Source organism: Penicillium samsonianum (genome assembly GCF_028829775.1).
Source record: "Penicillium samsonianum strain IBT 33392 chromosome Unknown utg000003l_segment0_segment0, whole genome shotgun sequence".
In the NCBI taxonomy this organism is placed as follows: Eukaryota; Fungi; Ascomycota; class Eurotiomycetes; order Eurotiales; family Aspergillaceae; genus Penicillium; species Penicillium samsonianum.
Genome location: NW_026643261.1, coordinates 8,250,350 through 8,275,868, shown reverse-complemented (window position 1 = coordinate 8,275,868; position 25,519 = coordinate 8,250,350). Strand labels below are relative to the sequence as shown.

The 25,519-nt window shown below is 49.5% G+C and overlaps 9 protein-coding genes across 9 annotated transcripts; 6 read left to right on the top strand and 3 right to left on the bottom strand.

Moving 5' to 3' along the window:
• Nucleotides 1-34: 34 nt before the first annotated feature.
• On the top strand, nt 35-2,089 carry N7471_006822 (phosphatidylinositol-3-phosphate-binding ubiquitin-protein ligase; the record flags this gene model as incomplete). The annotated part of the gene is made up of 3 exons (XM_057279541.1): nt 35-1,471; nt 1,530-1,716; nt 1,767-2,089. The coding sequence occupies exons 1-3, from the start codon at nt 509-511 to the stop codon at nt 2,087-2,089; spliced, it is 1,473 nt and encodes a 490-aa protein (XP_057139151.1). The 5' UTR covers nt 35-508.
• Nucleotides 2,090-2,716: 627 nt separating this feature from the next.
• Nucleotides 2,717-5,493, top strand: N7471_006821 (putative C6 transcription factor (War1); the record flags this gene model as incomplete). Its single annotated transcript, XM_057279540.1, has 3 exons — nt 2,717-4,005; nt 4,061-4,344; nt 4,397-5,493. The coding sequence occupies 3 exons, from the start codon at nt 2,717-2,719 to the stop codon at nt 5,491-5,493; spliced, it is 2,670 nt and encodes an 889-aa protein (XP_057139150.1).
• An 806-nt stretch (nt 5,494-6,299) lies between these two features.
• On the top strand, nt 6,300-7,966 carry N7471_006820 (cytochrome P450; the record flags this gene model as incomplete). Its single annotated transcript, XM_057279539.1, has 2 exons — nt 6,300-6,414; nt 6,483-7,966. 2 exons carry the CDS (start codon nt 6,300-6,302, stop codon nt 7,964-7,966), a joined length of 1,599 nt encoding a protein of 532 aa, XP_057139149.1.
• Nucleotides 7,967-8,369: 403 nt separating this feature from the next.
• Nucleotides 8,370-9,999, bottom strand: N7471_006819 (F-box protein; the record flags this gene model as incomplete). Its single annotated transcript, XM_057279538.1, has 3 exons — nt 8,370-8,779; nt 8,869-9,180; nt 9,231-9,999. 3 exons carry the CDS (start codon nt 9,997-9,999, stop codon nt 8,370-8,372), a joined length of 1,491 nt encoding a protein of 496 aa, XP_057139148.1.
• A 1,139-nt stretch (nt 10,000-11,138) lies between these two features.
• Nucleotides 11,139-13,262, top strand: N7471_006818 (NADPH cytochrome P450 oxidoreductase family protein; the record flags this gene model as incomplete). The annotated part of the gene is made up of 1 exon (XM_057279537.1): nt 11,139-13,262. The coding sequence occupies one exon, from the start codon at nt 11,139-11,141 to the stop codon at nt 13,260-13,262; it is 2,124 nt and encodes a 707-aa protein (XP_057139147.1).
• A 727-nt stretch (nt 13,263-13,989) lies between these two features.
• Nucleotides 13,990-15,246, top strand: N7471_006817 (uncharacterized protein; the record flags this gene model as incomplete). Its single annotated transcript, XM_057279536.1, has 1 exon — nt 13,990-15,246. One exon carries the CDS (start codon nt 13,990-13,992, stop codon nt 15,244-15,246), a length of 1,257 nt encoding a protein of 418 aa, XP_057139146.1.
• Nucleotides 15,247-16,273: 1,027 nt separating this feature from the next.
• N7471_006816 (Zn(II)2Cys6 transcription factor domain-containing protein) lies at nt 16,274-18,323 on the bottom strand (the record flags this gene model as incomplete). The annotated part of the gene is made up of 8 exons (XM_057279535.1): nt 16,274-16,404; nt 16,459-16,558; nt 16,607-16,713; nt 16,766-17,570; nt 17,621-17,925; nt 17,982-18,176; nt 18,227-18,255; nt 18,313-18,323. 8 exons carry the CDS (start codon nt 18,321-18,323, stop codon nt 16,274-16,276), a joined length of 1,683 nt encoding a protein of 560 aa, XP_057139145.1.
• Nucleotides 18,324-20,037: 1,714 nt separating this feature from the next.
• Nucleotides 20,038-22,283, top strand: N7471_006815 (putative MFS transporter Fmp42; the record flags this gene model as incomplete). Its single annotated transcript, XM_057279534.1, has 3 exons — nt 20,038-20,521; nt 20,587-20,749; nt 20,798-22,283. Exons 1-3 carry the CDS (start codon nt 20,107-20,109, stop codon nt 22,281-22,283), a joined length of 2,064 nt encoding a protein of 687 aa, XP_057139144.1. The 5' UTR covers nt 20,038-20,106.
• Nucleotides 22,284-23,076: 793 nt separating this feature from the next.
• Nucleotides 23,077-24,951, bottom strand: N7471_006814 (uncharacterized protein; the record flags this gene model as incomplete). The annotated part of the gene is made up of 2 exons (XM_057279533.1): nt 23,077-23,809; nt 23,867-24,951. 2 exons carry the CDS (start codon nt 24,949-24,951, stop codon nt 23,077-23,079), a joined length of 1,818 nt encoding a protein of 605 aa, XP_057139143.1.
• Nucleotides 24,952-25,519: the final 568 nt, after the last annotated feature.

The window sequence follows — 25,519 nt, the reverse complement described above, 5'->3', positions numbered from 1 at the left end:
TCTGGGCCAAACATGCAATGCTCTGCCCCATTTCCTCTCTTTTCGCTGTGAGTCAAGTATTACTCTGCTGGTTTTCTTCTGTTCATCGTTTTCATATGCTGCTGGCATCGCTACTGCGTTGCTGGCACCTGAGAGTATAGTCACGCGACTCTCAGCCTCATCCATCTCCTAAATCCGATCCAATCAGCCTTGGCTCCATGATAAGCATCATCCTGTCTCTCCTTGATGCGATCTTCGGCAAAAAGCGTCAACGTCATTGAGGCTGAGCCAAAGATTGCACGAAAGGATTATCCATCCTCCACATCTATATTTTCGACTTCCCCGCCGTCCATTTCCCTCGCCACCGCCACCTAGTTCATGAAGACTGTCACCTCAACGGCCGAGATCGATCTCGTTGCCTGTGTTGAACAGAATCCCACGGAGGGTCCATATCATTCGACCCAGCAATAATAATGCCTGGATCAAGCACGGCGTCGTCCAGCCCGATTCCGTCCACCCCCCGCCGAGGATGCGGGCAGGTACGAGGCCGGTCGAAAGACCAGAGGGACATGGCACAGTCCAAGCTGGGAGCTACAGCGGCTATGAAGGAGGCAGCTCCAGGGCGAGAGTCTTTCCCATTCGCGCCGGGTCAGAGCGTAAGAGACGATTGACCAGTACCGGCGAGGATGCGAGGTTGCAATGGGGACGATCTGGAGGCACGGCTGGACCGGCCCGAGACAATGGGGGATCCTCCAGGAGTATCTTGCCGCATAGATCTGTTTCGATGGTACTGCCTTCGTCCCGCACTAGAAGTTCCATTTCCGCAGCATCTGGCTCGTCATTTGCAACAGCAATTGATATCTCTTCCTCTCCACCGGGGACGCCTCGTTCTTCTACTTCTGGCGAACAAGTGCCGGGTCTTTCTCGACAGGAGAATTCAACACCCTGGATTAATCAACCTCATTCCATTTCATCTGTTCACAATGATCTACATCCACCATTTACGGATATGGCTCTCCCGAGATGGCAGGCAGATTCAGATGTGTCAGAATGTCCGATTTGTGGGATAGTCTTCAACTTCTGGCACAGAAAGCACCACTGCCGAAAGTGTGGGAGAGTTGTATGTGCATCATGTTCCCCACATCGGATCACAATTCCCAGACAGTATATTGTCCGCCCTCCTGAGTTTGTTGACCTCCTTCCCGATTCCCCGCCAATGCCTTCCCATCCTCCACCGATCGTCGATCTCACAGGCGATGAACCTGTTCTATCATCATCAACATCAGCACCAACAACAGCAGTAACAACAGAAACAACAGAATCAACGACACTCAATCCTGCTCTTGGTGGAGGCGAAGAAGTACGACTTTGCAATCCATGTGTGCCAGATCCAAATCCGAATCCGCTTGGTTACAGTACTGTGCGGGCACATGGCCACCGATCCACTCATTCTCTTTCATCCACTATGGCCAACGCATATCATGCCTCATCGGTTAGTTTTCCCCTATCATTTTGCCTAATAAAATATGGACTGACATGAAAACGCGCAGGGTCCGAGCCAGATTCCCGAAGCTCGTCACGAGCGACGAACCGTAGGTGCAAATGACCGCCCACAGTTCTTAAATGAACTGAACTCGCAACCCCGCCGTGTTCCCTCGGCCACCGGCATAGCCCGACCACGTCGTTCCTTTTCCAGCCGCGAGGGTAACCCGCCCCGTGGACCTGCACCGGATGAGGGTGATTTCTGCCCCGTATGCAGACGCCAATTTCTTCCACTGAGTCCCGAGCAACCTCTCGAGGCACGCCAAGCCCACACCCGGGCGTGCATCGAGGCTTATTTGAGACCGACCCCCCGCCACGGACATCATCCGCGCAACAGAGTCCTCCGCTGCCACATCTTCCGTCGGCAGCCCGCATGCTTCCGTTTGTGGCCACGGAGAAGGACTGCCTCGGTGAGGATAGCCAGGTAGCGGAGTGCACGATCTGTATGGAAGACTACGAGGTTGGGCAGAATCTGGCCCGCCTTGAGTGCCTGTGCAAGTTCCACAAGCACTGCATTGTTGATTGGTTTGAGAGGAAGATGGAGTGCCCTGTCCACAAGCTTTCCTAAGAAGGTGCACATCTATCTAGCGTGAATTTCAACAAATCTTTTTGCTAGCTTATCTTTTTGCTTTTTTGCTTTTTAGTTTATGGCGTCTGGGACTTTTGTTTCTGATATCCCGTTCAGCGTATGGGTCTCAATTGGATCTAATGATCAATGAATCTAATATAATCCCAATTTAAAATCCAATCAGATGTAGATGCAGATGCCGAGGTGTATATAGTCTTCAAGGCTGGTTGGGCTCTGTCAGTCACGTGGCCCCTAAGATATTAGTTGGAACTCAAAAACCAAAAGCACTTCACTTCACTTTTGGCCCCAGAGTGACAAGCGAGTCAAACAGGACTAAGTGGTATTATAAGAGAAAGGTAAGCCTTATTTTATGTATTCCCCTTGCTTGACAGAACCCACTCCACTGTGGCATGTTGATCCTCCACATCGGTGGTCGGTGTTTGCGATCACCGTTCTCCGTGCGTCTCTTCCGTCGGAAAGCTACAGCTGTCGGCGATAACGACACCGAGATAATGGCAAACCCAATAATTACCTCTACCAATGGGGAATTGGAATTGGCGCTAATGTGTACCTATGTAACAGTGATCTGGTCCCCGAACCGGTATTATACGAATAACCCCGCACTGCATGGAAATCGATCCGCTGCTGCAACACGCGCGAGACGGGGACCCTCAACGGCCTTTTTACACGCCGACCCGACCGATAATGAGCTCAGGCCCAGAATACCCGGAGCCCCCATCCCACGCACCCATCAACCCCTATCAAAGCCGGGATACACATGGTGATGGACACGGGGACACACACCCGTCGTTCGGGATGGGCCCCGACAGCAATCAATCCCCAGAGCCGCACGACGCACTAGGCGACACCAAACGGTCGCGGGCATGCGAGCCATGCCGACAGCTCAAAGTGCGCTGCGACCCAGATCCGGCACACCCGGAAGGGTCATGCAAGCGGTGCGCGAAAGCGCGGCGGACGTGTGTTGTGACTGCGCCGACGCGCAAGCGGCAGAAAAAGACGGACAGTCGGGTAGCAGAGTTAGAGCGAAAGATCGATGCTCTGACGGCGACGCTGCAGGCGTCACATTCGCCTAGTGCGCTGTTATCTGGTAGGGCGGGACAGCAAGCATCGCCGCCTGGGCAGCGGGATGAGCAGCTGGCTGGTCGGAGGTGGATGGGTGGGGAGTCGATGATGGCTGGGAGCAAGCGGCAGCATACCGGCGAAATCAAGGATTCGTCTGTTGGGTTGCTGGCGCCGCGATATTCCCGACCGGGTAGTCCGTCTGCTGAACAGATTCCTAGCCATTCCTCGAAGCATTGGCGCAGACCTGTTGGTGGTGATTCTGCGCCGCCGCCGCCGCCGAGACCCGAGGCTGGGAATGAGTTTGCTGATATGATCGACCGGGGGATTATTGATTACAAGACTGCCAGCGCGGCGTTTGAGCGGTATATCCATCAGATGGCGCCAGAGCTGCCTTTTGTTGTTTTCCCGCCGGGGACTACGATGGGCGAGGTTCGGCGCAATAAACCTTATTTGTTCCTTGCGATCATCGCCGTCGCCGTTGCCGTCTTTAATTCCGACGCACAGCCGATCCTCGTGAATGAGACATATCGTCTGATCGCCGAGCATGTTATTGTCAAAGGCCAAAAGTCGCTTGAGCTGGTTCAGACTCTAATGGTCTGTTCTATTTGGTATCTGCCACCAGATAACTTCGACGAGATCAAGTTCTATACTTTGACCCATTTGGCTGCGGTCATGGCAATGGAACTTGGATTGAACCGTCGCATTTTCGATAATAGACGGAGCTTCAACATGATCCGCGAACTGATCATTAAAAAGCCGACGGGTCCAACATTTGATCCAGATGGACCGGAGGCAAGGAGGACTTGGGTTGGCTGTTATTACTTATCTGTCCAGTGAGTTTCAATCCGGTTTGCTCTGGTATGAGAATCCGCTGCTAACTTTCGATAGCATGGCGGCGGCTTTGAGGAGAGTAAACTTGATCACCTGGCAGCCGTACATGGACGAATGCCTTGAAATTCTAGAAACCCACCCGGATGCCCTACCCTCCGACCGGAAGTTGAAATGGTGGGTAAAGCTGGGATTGATCATGGAGGATGCCGGACATCACTTTTCTGAGGAGGATCCTCTATCCATTACCACCTTCGCCGACAGTAAGGTGTGGTATAATATAAAAGTGTTTGAGGACCGATTGGCACAGTGGAGAAAAGACGTCCCGCGGGATATTTACACTGGTAAGCGCTGGTCTTGAGAATAGTCTTGAATCTTCTGCTGACTTTCTCCTAGAGCCAATGATTCACACAGAACATGTCTTGAATCTCTTCGTGCATGGATCTGCAATGTGTGTGGACTACAACACTGGCAACAACTCTCCATCTCAGAATGAGTTGCAGAACTCATCAGCTGCGGCGGCCGTTGGTGCGTTGACCACGGCTATCCGCTGCATTCACGAGAGTCTGGATATCATTTGCGCCATTGAGATTGACCGACTTATATCCTTGCCTACAATGTCATTAGGGAGGACATCGTATCCCGTGGTCAGTTTGATAAAAATATACTCACTGTTCATGTCACCGGAAAGTGGAATCAGCAAGATTCTTGACGTGCAGAGTCTCAAACTTGATTACTATCTGGACAAGGTCATCGCACATTACCGCGCCGCCGCCGCGCGTGATGGTGGCCGTGCAGCAGCGAAATTTGGAAACATAATGGTCCTGTTGCGCAATTGGTTTATCAAAAAGCGTGACCAGGGAGATCATGGCCGGGAATTGAAGGAGGTCTTTGCGAATGATCAGAAACCCTCCGATCGCCGGCAGGCACATCGGAGCCATGATACCCCAACCGCGTCATCTGCCACTCCCAGAACGCAGATGGCACCGGGCATGACACCCCTCCATTTCCTCAGTGAAGTAGCGATGGGCGACCCAGCGCACCGAGCGAACAATCCCAACCCCCAACGCTCAATAGCCGGACAGTCTTATTCCTCAAACCACAGTCCAAGCTCAACAGTGAACCCAATGACAACGCCAGGCTCATCCAGTTTCGGGCCCGACCCACCCCAAACCAGCTGGTCATCTGGCGCATCATACCCAACCACTCTTCCGACCCCAGACTCGAACCAGATCGAGACAAGGGGTTACTACCAACCCTACTCATCCGAAATCACACAGAACTACCCAGATCTACCGTCGAGTGCGCAGACTCAAGGATACCCGGACATGTCCACCGTGGCTGGGATGCAGCTTGCTCCTCCGATGGGAATGGCACCTGAGGTAGGCATCGACCCGAATTTCAGTGATCCTTGGTATACGTTAGGGAATATGATGGATGAGGGACTGTCTACATTCCCGCTTTCTTTTGATCTGAATTTCGGATTGTTTTAGTCTGGCCTGTTGTGGTTTGGGGTGGTGTTCTGTATTCTCTATTGCTCAAATATACCCGTTGCTGTTTCGAATGTACATCAATTTCACTTACCATCTACCAAAATGTAGTATCGAAAAATAGAGCACTCGGGAGGGAGCTATGCCTTTTTACATTCAGCACTCTCATACCTAGTAGAGTCTGGGTACTAACCCTAGGTAGGATTAGTGGCCAGTTGACTTCATCTGGGCAATATCAGGCTCGTCATTGATTATCTCAAGCGCTGTTCGGTTTCCAGTGGGTCAGGACAATAACCAATGCATCTTGACAAGCAGATATTTGATATATGTTGTATCATCTTTGATCATCGTTGACTTTCCCCCCCCCCCGCATTTCCGGGGATTCTTTCCTTATTTCGAGATATTTCGAGATATTTCGAGAGGGGAAATTTTCCCCGTCCCCGCATGGGCAACTGATCTGGCCCACCCCACAAGATACTTGGGAAGGATTGAATCATTGGATGCTTGGATCTACCCTTTGAAGCTTGAGGGTGTCGATATGGGGAACTAGAGGAAGATGTCATGCCTTTCGGGTGGATTTGCTCCCAATCCACAAGGCAAGAGATGGAGGGTACGAAGACACATGGTAGAATGATATTTAAACCAGCACCATCCTGCAGTATCAACACCCCAAGCATTCCCACTTTTTCAAATCCCTTTCGCTCGAGACGAACCAATTCGGACAAGAACCTGTTGCTTCTAGAAGTGGCATTCCACTGCTTTGCACAGTTTATAATTCCAGTCCGACCTCCTATTATCTTCCACACAACATGATTACCGTATTGTCAGCCATCTCAGCTGCGCCCTATGCAGTTGGGCTAGGCTTGTTCCTTTTTGCTTATTTCCTCGTGCTCCCTTATGTTGAATATCTTCGGGACCCAAAAGGTATTTCCCCAAGAGACTAGTTTAATGCTTTGGTTGGACTTATCAGGGCAACTGCTGACTTTATTCAGGCCTGAGGAGATACCCAAATCTCACACCTTTCTCCGGATTTTCAGCAGTTCCATTCATGATCATGGCTTCGCGGGGCTTCCGGTCGATGGAATTGATTGAGTTGCACAAGAAGAACCCCGTCATTCGAACAGGACCGAATCAGCTGTCGTATGGCGATGTCAAGGCCATTAAGGACATCTATGGCCACAACACCAAGTGTATCAAGGACACCTCTTACGTGATCACCTCTGGAACCCACTACAATCTGGCAGATGTTGTGGATAAGCCCGACCATGCCCGAAAGCGCAAGAACCTCTCTGCCGCATATGCCCTCAAGAACCTGGAGACGTGGGAACACAAAGTGACCGACAAGGTCCAAAGAATGTTCAAGCATTTTGACCAAGTCTGCACCATGCCCGCCTCTGCGGAGGTGTCGTCTGGGAAAATCGCACCGGACCAGAAAGACCTCACGCTTGACCTCCGAGCCTGGACCAACTTCTTCACCCTCGATGCAATCGCCGACATAGGTCTCTCGGAGAAGTTAGGCTTCCTGGATTCGGGTACTGATGTCTGCATTGCCGAAAGGAAAGATGGCTCTACCTATGAGACCAACTTGCGCGAAGCCCTCTACCCCACTGCTCGAAAGCAATCCCTCATCGTCTGGAACTATGAGTGGTATCCAGTTGTCAACAAGCTAGTCAACATTATCCCATTCTTTGGTCGAATGCAAACCTCGGCCGACAACTGGGAAAACATCATGTGGCGGCGTGGCAGTGAAAGACTGCGACGTTATGAAGCCGGCGAGAAGCTCGAGGATTTCTTCCAGGCTCTCATGGAAGACAAGAATGGAAATGCCAAGAACCTCGAATGGGGCGAGGTCGTTGCCGAGTGCAACATCATGATGAACGCCGGCAGTGTGACTACGGCTGTTGCCATCGCCAACGTGATGTACCAGCTACTCCGCAACCCTCGAACCTTAGCCAAGCTGCGAGAGGAGCTTGACGCGATTCTAGACGAAGACGAGGTTGTGGCCGATTACGACAAAGTCAAGCATCTACCTTACCTCCGAGCATGCTTGGATGAATCCCTACGAATCTTCCCGCCTACTTCACACGGTCTTCCGCGCGAAACTCCCGCCGAAGGCACGAATATTCTCGGGGACTGGGTTGCTGGTAACACCACCGTGAGCATGTCTGCTCTCGTCGCACACCGTGACGAGAGTGTGTTCCCCAATGCGGACCAGTATATTCCCGAGAGGTGGCTTGGAGAAGAAGGGAAGGCGTTGCAGCCGTATTTGATTGCCTTCTCTGCTGGTGCTAGGTCCTGTATTGGTCGCAATATCTCGTACCTGGAGCAGACTAAGGCTGTTGCTTCTATGGTGCACCGGTATGAGTTTGCTCTGGCTCATCCTGGTTGGGAATTGAAGCGGTTGGAGACGATGAATTTGATTTTGGGTGATATGCCGGTGAAAATTTGGCGTCGTGATTTGGGTGCTGAGGCTTAGAGATATCATGTTGACAACGATTTTCTATTCTTAATTATATTTTTTTACTAGATGACTTTGATGAATACATTTCCGATATGAAGAGCTGTACAACATTGAACTGTATTGCCCTTTTTTAAACTGTTGAGTTTCGAATTTCACTTAAGTAGGATGTCTACATATGTAATTATCATGGACAAGAATAGTTGGCGGCTTATGCGGCCTTGGGATGTATTTTTTGGTAGTCTTGAAAGGTGGGCGGGAAGCATTCCTAATGCTCGAGGAAAGCCACGACGTCTTTGTTTAGGAAAAGACCCCTGAAGCCCCCTCAAAATTGAGATCTGCAACGGCAAGTCTTCGTGCACCGTGCTTCACGAGAGAGAGCGCAGTTGCCTTTGTAATTCCTGTGTCTTGATCCAGCGGGCTAGATAGGGGTGTTGGGCGGCCAGGTCCGAAGTATCACAGAAGTTTTATCCTCGTATTGAGGGTGACTTTTCACATCATCCAAGTCAAAATCCCACGCCTTTGCCACCCGACTATCTGGCCGATATGGGTGAAAACATTCCCATTTCAAGATAATCTGATCGGCCTTGTCCTTGTTCTGGAGAGAGAAGGTAAACTGGCGATGGCTATCCACCTCAATTTTCACGTTTTTTAAACGGGGCATGCGCTGGGCCGCATAGCCGAGCGATATGAGAAGTCGATGGAAATGTTCTTCAGTCGGTAATTCCGGCCAGCCCCATCCCGCTTCAACATCGCATATCACGTCTTCCCAATTTTCAATCTCGTCGATTTCGCTTTGGTCTTCTGGTGTGTTATGATAAGTTGGTTCTCCTGTTTGATTTTTTTGTTATTAGACGTCTTGGATATACTTCAACTTTTTCTTTGGTGCTTTCTTATTCTAGGAGGGACCGATTTCTTACCTGAAGGAAGCCAAGGTGGTATACCCTCAAGTTCTAATACCTCTAGGTAGGGCCAGTTCAACTGCAAAGAACCCGGTTTAGGCTGACCTTTTTCATCTAAAGGACACAAAAAGTCATATGCGATAGTAGTGTTCACTAACTTCAGTTGCTGAAGGTGAATGCTAAGATCTCGTAAATTAGAGCTCACACTATCAACACCAGAAGGGATGACATTAAGTGGGGACATGGCCGGTTTCCACGGGGCATCATCATGTCCTTGATAGAGTAGCACTCTTAGGCTCTTCGGAATAGAACCGACTAAAGAAGACAACGCTATATTCCTAGGGTTAATGAAAATTTATAACAAAAAGGGTATAGCTCACCTTCGCGACGTGCCTGTATATACTCTAGGTGGTCTGGACGGACAAACTCCTCAAGATCTAGCTCCAATTCAACGATTTGGGTACAACGTTGAATTATAGTCCGTATTGCACCAGTCCAGATTTGATTACGGTTTAGGAAAGAGAGCTTCTCAATACACCGAAGAAATGGTAGATCCGACATATCCTTGAGGAACCGCGCTCTGTATGGGGGAATTGATAATATACGCCCATCTCGATAATCCCAACGATAGTCAGCGGCGATTTCTGAGTGCTGAGTATGTGGTTCCGGTGCAAGACCTTGCCGACGACCTCGAATAGCCAGATTTAATCTCAGACGGGAATTTTGATCCCATGATTGAAGCTCTTGGAAAAGGCTAACCATAGCTGTCTGAAAAGCTAGATCGTTATCCTTTCGGATAGGGTTATCTGTACTATAATTTTCAGGACTCTTCCGGTGTTTGCGTGCGATCCAGTCTAAGACTTCGTAGGGGACGAGGATATTGTATTCAAGATTTCGGATATAGGTTTTCCGTATAGCATGATCACCGGATATGAGCTTTTGGAAATTTTGGAGAGAAATTCCACGTTGCCCCTCTTCTTTGTGTTCATCGTCACTATAGACAGCTAGGTTGGAGTAGATGAGGGGTTCAAAAGCCGCCTGCCATGAGCGACAAACACAAGTGCATGGAACTAGAGAATTTCCATCATTTTGCTTTTGCAGAAGAGTTGCGATCTGGAATAACAGTTCCGGGGGTAGTGTTGCCGTCATTATGCTGGTGAGGTATCTCAACGGAACATAAACCTGCGGAGCCAATTGGATTCTCTGGGAGCTACAGATAGGTAGCAAAAGGCAGAGAAAACTGCATGAATTGAGAACTCTGTAAAAAAAAAAAAAAAAAAAAAAACCGCCGAAGAGAGAGAGGGGGAGAAAGAGGAAGGGAGTGAGGCTAAGGCCAAACTAACTATCTGAACCTGTTTTTGGGGTCACCTGACCCCCCAATAGGTCCAGTCCACCGGGATATGAACTGAATTGATGTCGGAATCGAGTGGAGAAAAGAAAAAGGAAAAAGAAGGAAGTTCCAATCAAAAGAACGTGCTTATTGAACGCTTGGCGTTATAGTTACATAGTAGAATATATGTTGTAGTGAAACCGGCTTAAAATGTGCAAAACGACTTGTGTATAACCTTTGACATAACTGTGGAATGACCATTATTTGTACACAACAAGAAACAAGAAGTACTATCTACAGACAATTCTTTCAATATTTCTTCTCACTTCAACCTTGAGTGATGAAACAGGATATAATCCCCGCCCCCAGCTTGGGGCAAACCCCCGGGCAACATTTCCACTTCGGGATATTCTTATTTGGGCTATGATGTTCACCAATGCAGACCATTTAGACCATTTAGACCCCGCAATTTATATGCTTTCATGTTAGATAGATTACCCCGCGATATTCGCCCCAATCCCCCGCAATTTTGAGGCGTTATCATCCCAAAAAAGGTATTCTCGTCATCTGCTGGATTACCCCTTATTGGCTCTGGCCCATCCACGTGGATACCCCCGATGACCAGTTGCGGCGAATATAGCCCGATTCATTCAAAATATGTGATCTTCATCTAGATCCAATATGTGCATTTTTGTCCGTGTTCCATGTTCCACATTGAGGATAAGATATCTTTAAGTGGACATTATCATTGCCACTCAATACAAACTAAGTAGTCGAGGGTTTTAAAACGGAAACCTATTTCAAGGTCATGGTTCCCCGAGTCTACTCTAGTTGACTTGTTGCTTAGTACATCTACTATAAAGCCAGGTTTCCCTTTATGCATCAATTGTGATACTCTTATACTTGTATTTTGGACGAATTGATACCCCCAATAACAACAAGCCTGTCCGTTTCAACCATGGCGACCTTCCCACTCAATATCCCACCGGAGCTCTTGCAAGAGCTCTCAAAATACACCACACCAACAGGATTTGCCGATTATGCCGCCCTAGCCCTACTAGGTGGAATTGGAGCCACATACCTTTCAAAAGGACGGCTATGGGACAGACCAGACCCATTGCACCATCTCTGGTTCGAACAACCTCAGCTAAAGAATGGTGGCCAAGCTGGCTCAGCCAACAAGGAGACACGCAACATCGCACAGAAATTGGAAGAGGCAGGCAAGAATATCGTGGTATTCTGGGGATCTCAGTCCGGCACCGCAGAGGGTTTCGCCCACCGTCTTGCCAGGGAGATCTCCATCCGCTGGGGTCAGGAAACCATGACTGCCGACCTCTCGGATTATGACCCGATCACAATCAGTGAAATCCCCAACGCCAAGTTGGCTATTTTTGTTGTTTCCACATACGGCGAAGGAGACCCCAGCGACAATACAGCGGAATTTTGGAGCTGGATCTCCAAAGCCAGCGAGGTCTCGCTATCCAGCTTGCGATATGCTGCCTTCGGTTTGGGAAACACCAACTACAAGTTCTACAACCGGGTTGTCGATGTTGTAGTTGAAGGTCTGAATAAGTTCGGCGCTCAGGCTCTTATGCCTGTTGGAAAGGCAAATGATGCAGAGGGGGCAACCGAGGAAGACTTCATGTCATGGAAAGAGGATCTTTTCACGATCTTCAAAGATAAGTTGGGGTTCCAAGAGGCCGAAGCCAAATATATCCCAAACATAAAGGTCGAGGAAGATGAATCTCTTGAGCCTATCGATCTGCATCATGGCGAGCCTAACAACCGCGTTGAAGCCCCAAAGGCAGCGGCTCAATCCTCCGCCGTCCGCACTTTGAGCATTTCAGATTCTAGGGAGCTCTTCACTTCGTCTGACCGCCACTGTCTTCACATGGACATAGACCTGACCAGCCAGCCAGAGCTAGGCTACAAGACTGGAGACCACCTTGCTGTTTGGCCCGGAAACCCGGATGTTGAAGTTGAACGCCTACTCGATGTCCTCGGAATCTCCTCACGCCGCGATATTCCACTTAGTATCACGGCCCTCGACCCAGCAACCAAAATCACGATCCCAACCCCGACCAGCTCCATTGCCATTTTCCGTTACTACCTCGAGATCTGTGCACCCGTCAACCGCGACACCGTTGGCGACCTAGCACAATTCGCACCCACCCCGGAAGCAAAGGCGTATCTTCTCGGGCTTGGCCAAGACAAGGATGCATACGCGAGATTTATCGGTCACACACATATCAACCTCGGCCGACTGTTGCAACTGGCATGTCCCGACAGGCCATGGGATAATCTGCCACTCTCATACCTTGTCGAAACACTACCTCACATCCGACCCCGGTTCTATTCCATCTCATCCAGCAGCGTGGTCTCACCTCGCAAACCTTCCATCACAGCGATTGTATCAACTACTCCTCTCCCGGAAAACCCCAACGAGCTCATCCACGGTGTGACTTCCAATTACCTTCTCGCCATCTCTCAGCAAGCGCGCTCCCAATCCCATCCCAGTGGAATCACCTACCACCTAAACGGCCCCAGTGAGGCACTCCAAGGCGGAAAAATCTTCGCTCATATCCGCCGAAGCAAATTCAAACTCCCCGCACTGGGCAGGACGCCATTGGTGATGGTCGCAGCAGGAACGGGGATTGCGCCCTTCCGGGCGTTCTTATCTGAGCGGTGTCAACTTCTGAAGATCGGTAAGGAAGTTGGACAAATGATTCTCTTCTTTGGATGTCGGAACCCGAATGAAGATTACATCTATCGCGAGGAATTGGAAGACATGCAAGCGGCGTTGGGGGATCGGTTGCGTATTGTCACTGCTTTCTCTCGATTGGAGGGGACGCCTCGTCGGTATGTGCAGGACCGGCTTGGCGAGTTCGGGGACGATGTGATTGGAGTTATTGAGGAGGGTGGTAATATCTATGTCTGTGGGCGGGCTGGTATGGCTCGTGAAGTTGAGAAGGTTGTTGGGCAGAGTATGAAGGGGGCTAAGGGGTGGAGTGATGATGAGGTGAATGGCTGGAGTAAGACAATTAAGAAGAAGAATAAGTGGCAGGAGGATGTTTGGGGGTAGTTTAGTGAATGGTATAATGGCAATTATTTTCTCTAGTGATGTGTCTTCCTAGCTGACTATATAGTGTACTAGAATGAAAGGAGGATGTGATTAAACACCCCCCATGTATTCCGTGGGACTCGCCAAGTGACTATAGAACCCTAAAAGCTCAGTCACTTGTCAAAGAACTCGCACGAGAAAGCCCGGTTTGATTTCGGCGCGGACCTGTTCCTGGGCATGGACCTCAACAACGATGTTGATATCCATGTGGGTAGGCCGGGCACCATGTGCTACGGGACCCTCTACACTGGTCTCATGGGGGCTACGGTGAGATGGTGGTCGAGAGGGTTGGGGAGGAGAAGAAGAGAAGAAGAAGAGAAGAGAAGAGGAGGAAGGGTGGGAGAGGTCCTTTTATACCCTCAACCCACGTACCTTCCCAAAATGGACACTTGCCCTCCAACGCAACCTTCCCTGATAGTCCCATGTCACATGTCACCCAACACCACCTGGGCAGCCATTTTAAAGAGATAAATGATCTAGAAAGACTTTTAAGGTTATATCAACATCATTGAAATTCATATGATCGTCTCGGAGAATTCTATTCTCCGCAGCTCCGTACACTCCGACCAGCTTTGCGGCAATGCAGATCCACTATATATCTTACGTCCCAAACCAGCGCAATAATACCCGCGAAGATCATATCCCGCTAGTGGCCTGGAGTCATTAATTTGACCTGTCTCTAGTCAAAATGACGCCTCATGACCCCAACCGCGTCGCTAGCATCATGCTGTCATGGCACTCGCTCGAACTCGTCTCATGCACCAGGCTACAAACCCTATGGGCCGGCTACGGCCAAATATGCGCTATCACAGCGCGAGCCACTACCACCAAAGCAGCCGAACATGTCAGCAAGCTGTGCGGGGTAGAACCAGGCGTCGCAGGGACAGCGTATCCCCTCATCCTGAAGCTCATCTCACCGCCCCGAAAAAGCGGCAGCACTGCAGATGAGGGCCACCTACGAAAGATGCTGAGCTACGAGGTAGAGCAGTACTTCTATAGCCAAGTAGTACCGCAGCTGGGCTCCGACACAGCCATAGCCAGATGCGTTGCCTCGACGCGCGACATGGACGACGCGGCAGACTCATCGGAACTAAAAGGTCTTATGGCTACGATCATGGTCGATCTGCGTCCTGAATTCCCCGTCGCGGGGGAGAAGAGGGGTGCATTGAATCGCACACAGGTGCGCGCGGCGCTAGACTGGCTAGCTGGGTTCCACAGTCGCTCACGGGGATTGCTGCTAGCTAGTCTTGACGGATATGTCCTGCCACCGCTGGAAGAAAGCAGTAGAAGACAGAGTGCAGACAAGGATATTTGCAGCGGGCTGTGGCTGAATGGGGGATATACGTACCTCGCGACACGAGGTAAAGAGTACGCATCCCTTGCGCAGGACACGGACTCTGAGTGGTCAGATGCCCTATGCGGGGTTTCAGAAGGGTGCTCACTATCCGCGGCGGAGATGGTTGCGTTGTTCTTGACGCCGTGTGGAAGGGCGATTGAGTCATATATCCATGGCGATGTCAAGTCGGAAAATCTCTTCACGACAACTAACGGAGACAAGGTGGCATTCTTTGATTTCCAGTACGTCGGGCTTGGTCTGGGAGTCTGTGACCTTGCCAAATTGTTTACCTGCTCGGTTCCGCTGCATATGCTGGTTGATGGCAATGGGAGTTTGCCCGAAAAGCTGTCGATGTGTGATGGTGAGAGGGGACTGCTAGAGCGGTATCGTATGAGTCTTCTCCAGGATGAGGAGTCGGAGGAATCTGAGCTATACGAATGGGAAGCGTTCAAACGACACTGGGAGACAGCTTTGGTTGACTGGTGTCGATTCCAGGCTTCGTGGGGCTTTTGGGGAAATACGGAGTGGCTTGAGGCCCGTGTAAGATCAATCTTGAATGATCAGGAGTGGAGAGACTGGCTGTATCAGAATATCCGCAGTCGGATATAGGATCACTAGATATGGATTTTAAAAAAGAAATAGACTGTTAGTGTATCTTCAACTACAGATTCTGAATAGTGCAAAGATGCAAAGATGCTAGATCTATGCGTTTTAGTTGGGGATACCATTACAGAGGGCAACGTTAGGAACTTCGGAGTATGTATAACCTCGCTAACGCACATTATTGACAACTGATGTCTCTGTTGTCAAAACAAGATCAACGTCATCGCTATCTTGTTGGCGTTGTTTGACTTCTCGCATACATGTGCTTACCAGTTGTTTGTATACTTCATTTTTCGTTTGATGATGATTCTAGATAGGTCTTGCTGTTTGTTTTCTTTGTTCTTACAGTCTATCTACAGGTAGAGAAAGTATTTAAGCATGGGGTTTTCTCTAGCTCATTTCTTTTCCTCTTCTTCACCAGAATCGCTCATCTTTCAAAACCGCACCAGCCTCCCGCTGCCTTCTAGTAGTTGTGTTTAGTTGTTTAGCATTATTACATTTCATTTCGGAATGGTCTTTCCCTAACTAGATTCTCTTTTTCCTCCTCTGTCGTGTTGAAAGTATATAAAGGTGCTCAAAAACTGCAAACTACTTCTTAGATGGAGTAGGAAGTTGTTGCGAGTTTTATAGACTTTCAATATGACCGAAGAAGAGAAAGAGAAACTAGCTAGAGAAAGTTCCTGACTTGAATGCTTCTAGCCGATTGATACTTCTTTTTTCTCCATCTCTTCTTTACTATTCGCCTTGCTATAGTGAGTGAATGAACTATATACTTCTCTCCGATCATCTTTATATCGTATTCCCAGGCGACTTTACTGTCAGATCTACAAATAAGGCTCTGCATAGTATAGTCTGCTTGATTAATCTAAGCAAAAGTAATCACCAACAATATAAACTATAATTAAGGTGTTGTTTGTGGGGCTGTAGTATGATCAGATCTGTGGAGCTGCCTGAGCCTCACACGATCGGCGCCCAAGAAGGGCAATTCTAACTGGTCTATATCATGGTATATGCAAACAAACTGGGTATATAACTACATCGGCCTCCACGCTCGCACAACTTGGTTGTGCACATATCCCCACGGCCAGCCGTTTTCCCTTTCCGTTCGGCGAAGGAGATCAATTAGCAAACCCTGCACAACATGGTCTTCGACCCATGATCCGCCTGTGGCCGTATTAGTAAACTCTCAGCCCTCAAATTCGAAAAAAAAAAACCTACAAGCAAAAAGTGCATGGCAAGCCGTGATACGTAGCGAAGGATCATCATCGGCAGATATGGCGATTCCGAACATAAAATTAAGCGTTTCGGCGAGATCATTCTGTCGGGGTCAGTATAGAACGGGGTGCTTCGGATAAAAGAGACGGACCCTTAATTTGACAGGCTGCTCTAAATCCAACATGCTCCGATCATAAAATTCGAGTTCGCGAATTAGCATCAGCGATTTAGTGAGACAGATGTGCTGAATCGCAGTAGCTAGACCCCAAAATTAGCATATCACCCCCACACATGGGAATATGTCACATACCATGCCACAAGCTCGTATACCAAGCAACAGGGAAAGGTTTTCCACTCCCAGGATCCGGCGGCGAAACATGCAATGGCACAAACGTATCCGGTCGACCAAGCTCCCACTCAAGAATGCGATGCCTGAGCGCAGCCTCTCCCGCACTTCCGAGTCTACCATCGTGGCTCCGGCCCGAAATATTATAACAGAAATCAATAGTCTCGGCCAATAGCCATATAGCGCGGTTTGTCCAGTCTCCGTCGCTCAGGGTAGGTTTGGCGGCCCACCATTGTCGCAGGCGGTCATCGAACGGGGCGAATGTTAACCGAAGGCATTTCTGGTACGTGAGCGCGAATTGAATATCTTGAATAACATATGCCCAGAAGGAAGCCGATGCCAGTCCGCCGGAGATAGCCGAGTCCACATGGGAGCTGATATACACTGAACCGGCCAAGAGATGGTGTTGTTGGTCGTTTGGGGGACTATGGGCTGTTGGGTGGATTGCATTAGCCGGGGTAATTATTTCGCGTTGAAGATGATGATTGGTTGTCCACGCACAGGAGATTGATTCGAAAAATCGTAGAATGACAGTTGATGAGAGGAGGATGTCGATTCCGATTTCGAACTCGGGCTTGTCGAGGACCGGGAGCATGATTGAGATACAGCGCTCATGGTATACGTGTGCGACGTCGCCCGCGATGGAGTTTGTTGTTCGGGATAGGTGACATGCTGAGACTGCTAGACATGCATATAGTAGTAATGGGGATTGAGTCGCGCGCTCGATGACATCTGTTGAGAAGTGTCGTTCGGGGTTGAATGCGTCGAGCTGGGTTGTTAGTTTAAGGGCAGAGAACTTGATAAAAATGCCCAACTTACCCACGGCGCTAGGTACTTTTGAAAATGCCGCAACAGAAAGGCTTCGGTGACATTGGATAGCCTTGGTTGGCCGATGGGCGTAGGCGTGGTAGGTGCACGTGGCGAATTCACTGAATTCGATCTGGACCCCAACTGAGATCCTGCGGCGTAAGCAGGAATGGCGAGGTTTGGAGTTGCCAAAGCAGAATCCATCGTCGATGGAGGTGTCGAATGATCAGACGATGACCTTGAAGTTGACGCCTGCCTTGTTACAGGTACAACATAGTATTCAGCTGCCGTCTGATCTGTTTCATCCTTGAAGTCGACTACTAAAATATCAGTATGTCGGGCAGACAATAAACATGAAGACCATTCCACGTACAGTCCGAAGACGTGTCAACCCAGACTTGGTCGTCCGGGAAAGCAAGATCACTCTCGCCATATCTCGGGGGGCCCTTTCCTCTCAGGGATGGGTTCTGGCCGTGTCGGAAAGAGACCTCTTCAGATTTGCCGGGAGCTGGGACACATTCGCGGCCAGAGCGTTGACAGCGGAGACATTTCGAACCGGATTTATCACCTATTTCTGTTAGTGCGCAAGGATGAGACTGTTAGAATCCATCGACATACATTTCAGATGGCGCAGACGACATGTGAGGCTGAAAAGGGATGGTTAGTGGAGGTCAAATATGTGTAACGAATCAAAAAGAACTGACCATCCCCTCATTACGCAGTCAAAGGTACAATCGGAAACAAGGAAAGCTTCCAGAAAGCATATTTAGAATGCCAGGCCCAAGGGTAGTGAGATATGTAAATAGGTTAAGTTGCTTAGTCCGACTATCAAACTCATCCATGGCGATGTCCCATTGGGAGGAAGACTAACGCCCATACAAAAGCCGAGATGGGGTGGGTACAAAATAATTGGCAGATCACTAACGGATTGCGTATCATTTTTGGGGTATATCCAGCGGCTACTCTGAATGTGGGTTTAGTTGGAGATTAGTTTGAGCGGAGCAGAGCTAACAGTGGTTGAAATGTAGAATAGCGGGTTTCAAATGTACTGGAAATTAGCCCAAATCTCATCAGTATAACCCGAATTGGAAAACGTTCAGTACCCTAGCTCATCACGCCAGGTTCAACAATTTCCACTCCCGAGTCTAGGCAGACTTTTGCTGGTCGTGGTTGGATGAACGGCTCCCCCACGTATCAGACTAAGTTTGATCGAAAGGTTCTGATCGTTTACCTAACCAGTAAAGATCTTGGGGCATGTCATCCATGGATGTTCCGTTCCGACTTGTATCGGGTTCTCGGCATCAGACCTGGCCGAGATGTGCGGTGCCAAGTGAGTTTATTATTGTACTCCGTAGTGTCCATGGCCCGAAACCCCCTTTTTCCTCTTTTGTCATATTCCGTAGTCTTCAGGTATCTCCGCAATGTACAGGGGGTGTTATATTTTAAGGAACAGACTCCTCAAAAGATGTCCAATAATAAGATGAAACTCAGAACGGGACTCCATCCCACATGGTTATCAAGCCACGGGTTCAGGGCTGTTAGGTTTGTCAGCAGAACTTAAAACCTCCCAAGGTTGGAAAAGAAGTGCAAGGCGTTCAACAAGCTTCAACGGAATGAAATTAGGAACAAAATTAGCGTTGAAGTTATTCGGGTTTCTAGTTTCATTTGCCGATTGGTCTCACCGAACCTGGTTCAGGCACCCTCGAGAAAGAAAAAAAAAAAAAAAAAAAAAAAAGGTTTGCTCGGTCCTCCGAGCCACATGGTGGCGACAAGGATCTTTCAGGGACTTTCTTATTATTTGACAATTGTACCGGCAATCTCCGTATGGAGTACTTTGTACAGAGTATCAGGACTTGATAAATTCTGCTTTGTGGGTCAGCTTCGATGAAAATGAGATTTGGATTTGGTTTTAATTTCAAACCCATGGGAAAAAGTACTCCGGACCAGTTGAACCCTGTCGATCTTGGAGGTAATGTCCCCAACACCATGCCGAAAAGGCGATCCCAAACCAATCCCGATGCTATAAAGTTAAACCCGGCACGTCCAAACACTAAACTAAACAAATGACAAGTTGCATCTGGATATGTGGGGGGCGCTTGTCGTTATCAGCTGCCTGTTTAGGTCATATGCTCCGGGAGAACGAAACACCTCTTGGATTATTCATCATTTCATCAGCAAAGGAAAGTTTCGATCCATGGTTGGAGGTAAGAAAAGAAGAATGAATTGTGGGGAGTGAGAGAGAGAGAAGAGAGAGAGAGAGAGAGAGAGAGAGAGAGAAGAGAAGTTATGATAATGATGCCTGAAATTTAGGCTTCGAAGCCCCGAAAATAAGGCACCCATGCATATCGAGGACAAAGCTATTCCAACTTTCCAAGTTTCTTATCTTGGGAGCTCCTTGCTGGCCTCGTAGCTCCTGGAGAGCTTTGAATCATACACCTACCTTTATTTACTAATATTGTGCAACTCAGTGACCAATCCTTAAATTATAATGCCATAAAATGTCCCTAAACCGCATCTCTTTCCTTGAAGGATGGGAGCGCAACCCCGCGGCCTTTCTCGGCCACCCCGAATCGGAGGATTCGGATCCGGACTCCTACCAAGATCTGCCCGAGGGATCCGTGTCATCTTCATTTCCCTCCACATACAGCAGACTGAATTTCAACCCGTATGCGGGGCCAGGCTGGAATGAGAGCCCAGAGGATCCACACGACGATCGATCCTCGTTTTTCGGGCCCTCGTTTCTGGGTCTCTCTCCGGCGACTACCCGTGAGGAACGTGCGGGTTCGGGTTCAGCGCAGGGACTGGGATCTACAGGGCGGACTGAGCACGAGGATTCAGGGACCACCGTTGCTCGGACGCCGCCTTGTGCGGATACTACCGGTGCTTATGAAGTGAGCGCTGCTAGGAGGATTGGTAGGTTGATGGAAGTTGCATTATACTTCTTTTTAATATGCAGGGATATGCTAACTTGTAAAAAGCCCAGGTCTTCACGGCAGTTGTATACTGCTTTCTGGCTGCTGGAGTTGTTTTCGGCTTTGCAGCTCTCAAGCCCATCCTTATTCGAGAGAAAGTATATCGCAACCTCTGCTCCCAGGCTGAGCTTGAGGAAGATGTCGATGTGTGCTTTGGGCAGGAGATCCGGTATGTTTTTATCCTTGGTTCAAGATGTCTCATACTTACACGTAACAGGCTAAACCTGATGTTCACCATTGCCGCTGTAGTAACCAATGTCTCAGCCCTACCCGTAGGAACAATCCTAGACGCGTATGGACCACGAGTTTGTGGGATCATCGGCAGTATCTGTCTCGCCATAGGAGCAGTACTCTTCGGGACAGCCAGCAAGCTTCCATTCGATGGGTACATCCCAGGTTACTTATTCCTAGCACTGGGAGGACCATTCGTATTCATTTCATCCTTCCAGCTATCAAACACGTTCCCCACACGATCCGGCCTGATCCTATCAATGCTGACAGGCGCCTTCGATGCCTCGAGTGCTCTATTCCTGCTTTTCAGACTGTTAAGCGAACACACTCATGGCCTCGTATCAACCAACAATTTCTTCGCGGTGTACCTCATCGTACCGGTATTCATCATCGCAGCACAGATCTTCATAATGCCACCAACATCCTACAAAACCGCCGGCGAGCTCGTACAACAAGCCAAAGCGCACGTCGCAGACGAGATACACGATCGCATAGATGACACGGCTGACGACCGTACCGAGGGCGAGCGCCAGCGTATGCACAGACGACTCCATCGCCAAAGCATCGTCAGCCACATCCAAGATCTACTAGATGACGGCACAGCCTCCGTGATATCCGGCCATACGATCAACGACGCCGTCTTCCACACCAACATCGACACCTCGCTCGATATCAATACCACCAGAGGAACCCACGGTACTACAACACCACACCCCCACACACCCCAACAACAACCAACGACCCCCAACCCGACACCAGGCGGGATTTGGGGCGTTCTCCACGGCCGCAGCGCACTATACCAACTACGCACACCCTGGTTCACGCTAATAACAGCCTTCACTGTTCTAATGATGCTACGAATAAACTACTTCGTCGCAACGCTACGCTCACAATACACCTACCTGCTCTCCGCAGAGACAGCCGCACAAATAAACACAATATTCGACATCCTCCTACCCGTCGGCGGACTTGTCTCTGTCCCGTTTATCGGCACATTCCTCGACATATTCCAGACACGCACTGTGCTCTTGATCCTCGTCGTGTCGGCAACCGTCATCGGCGTGCTGGGCTGTATACCGCATCCAGCAGCTGCATATGGGAATATCATTTTGTTCGTGTTGTACCGACCGTTCTATTACACCGCTGTATCGGACTACGCGGCTAAAGTGTTTGGGTTTGCGACGTTTGGGAAGGTGTACGGGCTCATTATCTGTCTTGCTGGTGTTGGGAATTTTGCGCAGGCGGGACTTGATGCGCTTACGTTGAAGATTTGGAGGGGGAATCCTGTGCCTGTTAATGTTGGGCTTACGGTGTTGGTTGCTGGGGTTGGCGGTGGGCTTGTTGGGTTTGTTGCTTATCAGACGGGTGTTTTGGGGAGGAGGAGGAGGGGTGATGGTGATCAGTATCAAGATGTTAGGGAGAGAGAGCCGTTGTTGAGGAATGATGCACCCGACAGACGGTATGGGGCTTGATGTTATGGGATTTGATTTATATGGCATAGGGAGTATGTTTAACTTGTTGTTTGCATTGAGTATATAAGGATGAACAGTTCATGAATGAATGTGATTGGGATATGAGAAATGAGGATTTGAGGAAATCCCTACCACTACTACTACGAGAGAAACATAGCAAGGAAGACTGGAATACAATCTAGAGATGAGAACATGGAACGTTATGTATTATGTCTCTAATGATTCCGACCCAAACAGAGATGTACTATATACGGATGTATCCCATACATCCAAAGACGACAACTAGGCGTGAGAAAGCCACAGCCTATGTCGGGAGATATTATAATCCGAATTCACACCCAAAAGCAGATTCATTATATCCCGTGCAATCCAAAAAAGGAAAAAGAGTAATGCCTCGGGCGCGGGCCCGGGGTCAGGTGACAGTGTTCGAGTTTCACAGCACGGCGAGTTTAGACAAGATTATGCAAAACTGATATCCGGTGTGGTCGAAAGCACCTGCGGGTATATCTATGTATGCCCCATGTCCAAGTCGAAGCATATCGCTGGTGATTGTGACGGTATGTATTCCCGGGAAAGAAAGCCCAATATGTTCCATATATCCATTTCAAAGAGAACCGAGGATGACAACGATAGTGAAGATGATATGGGAGGGACGGTGGTAGGGACGAGCGGAGAGGGAGACATAGGGAAGCTGGACTGCGTCACTGCAGGTGACGGCAGATCCGGAGAGGAAGCGGGTCTATTCACGCTTCTCGAGGTTCGGAGAATTTCCCAATGATGGAATTGGGGCTGCTCACTGGATGGCATAGCTAAACTTGCTAGCGTTCTCCTGCCAGAGAGCCTCTGCAGCAGAATCGCAGGCAGCATCATACCATAACATGGACGCGAGGACAGATTTGATGCTGGCCCATGAATTCAAACCAGTCCTGCGGGTTATATCCCCTAGAGCAGAGGCAAACCAGGCGCGCTCGGGGGCATCGTTCGCTGCGATACCGCCGAGGGTCAAGGCCCAGATAAGAGGGAGACGCGTGGATGGTGAAGACCATAGGTCTGAGGAGTTGGGTTGGAGGAGGACCGATTGCATAAGGCGCGCCAGAGTATTAAGGGGGGTATTCTGTGCGGGGATGGGGAAGATGACGCCGACCCCGAAGATTAGTGCCGCTAGACGGCAGGCTTCATAGGTGGCGGCATGCGTGGGATGAGCGAAGAAGGCGTCGAGGTCTGAGGCCGGAGAGAGACTGAGGATAGTATGTTGGGTTAGGTTGCGTTGGTCGGCAAGCAAAGAGACATCATGTGTGGAATTCGGGTTCGCTTTGATGATCCCGAGATAAGTGTGCACCGCTTGGAAAGCTTCTGCCATTTGGCGAGTGGCGCCAATTTCCTGCAAACGGCCGAATCCCTGGTCGACATCGGATGGACCGAAGCCGAGCATTTCTTGGATGGACATGCCTAATCGGTGATCGGCGAGTGGCCAGAATTCAAAGCATGGATGGATGCAGAAGACGCTGCAGCTCATGATATCCGAGCTGTGAGTGGTCAGTACGGGCAGTCAATACGAAATAAAAAAAAGAACCGAGACATACAAGCAAATTGTCGCGGACAAACCATCTGTGTGGATATTTGCCAAGCCGCCTCGCAGTTTGATCAACTGCAACAATCCTTTGATATGAACCATATTTGGTGGCAGACACCCGTAGACATCGATCCATTGTAGTCGCGGGAAAGGCGGATTAAATGGTGTTCTGCGGTGCTGTTGTACCAATTTCTCCTCCGCCTGATGATGAGCCATGCAGATAACACTGAGGAGAACAGCGTCGCTGACCACGCGATCGGGGTCGCGAACAGCCTGGTTGATCAGCTTGATCGATTCCATTTCACACAGCTGCAGCGCGCGACGTTCCCTCTGACCAAATACCGTACCCGGCACCCAGTTATTCTGCCATTGTACACGGAGGTGGCACAACGCCCCAAACATGAACGCTGTAAACAAAGCCGGGTCACCCATGGACAGATCGAACCACTTATTAGCCGCAGCTCGGACATTCCGTGGCCGCGGAGCGAGTCCCGGCCACACAACACCTGTGAGATAGCGCTCTGACAGATTGACCATCTCTGGCTCGAAGTTCCTTGGAGCGGGATATGTGGCGAACGGGTCGAAGACTCCCGAGAGGTTGCGTTGAAGCCGCTCAGGAGAATTGCGCTCATTGAACCGGATGACAGCGAGGGCCTCCGAGGAGAACGTGGTCACGGTACTCGCATCGTCGCTGCTACTGCTTTCACTGCTGTCACTGGCCTGCGACGGCGAAAATGGCGAGTCTCGGTATGCAGCCTGGTTGGAGCGGGAGTCGTGCACAAAGGCGAAGCTTTGACCGCGGTTGTTCCCACGACGGGAGCTTGAATGACGCGAAACGATGGTAAAGGAGGAGGTACCGGGACCGGCGCGGTCAATGACAGGTATTGGGGCAGTGGCGTTGCGGACAGGTCGGGCGGGTGAATTGGATGATTCGCCTGCGGATCGGTCCTTTGATTGATCTGAAATCCATCGTCCGACATGCGCACGCACCGTACGCTGGGCTTTCAATCGTTCGGACTCGGTAGATGGTCTGGCATTGACAAAATGAATGCCATCCTTCTTCTTGGAGGCGGGCTGTTTCTTTCTTGACGCCATTTCAGATCATATCACCGGCTTGGTAAGCGGTGAGAGATGTATGTGATAGCTAGATCCTGCATGATCTTCAGAAGGAGAAGAGAGGTTCAAGCCTGAATGGAGTTTTAAAGATGATGGGGTATTGATATTGACAGCAAAGCCCTATGTGGATCATCCCATTTCTTATAATACTTCCTGAGATCTTTCTGTTTCTTTTTTTGGCTCTGAAGGTGTTGGAGTGGGGAAAAAAAGGGTAAAGAGGAAGAAGCTCGGGAACCCCCGTGACCGCAGATCTGTACTTTTTTGTTTTTGCACTTTATACTCCTTTATTATTTTACGCTATTATTCTATTATTCTATTATTCTATTAATTGCCTCATTTCTTTGAAACTCATATGTTACTATTACGTGCAATTCTGACGATCCAGTGGAGTCTTCTGCATTCGGCTGTAAATAGTGAGTGCCATGCACATCGTATACAGAATATTAGATGATCTACGGAGAGTAGAAATCTCTCAGAATCTTCAAACCTTATGCCCCTCTTCCATAAGGTTATAGGAAAAGAACTCCGAACAGCCGTTAAATACGAA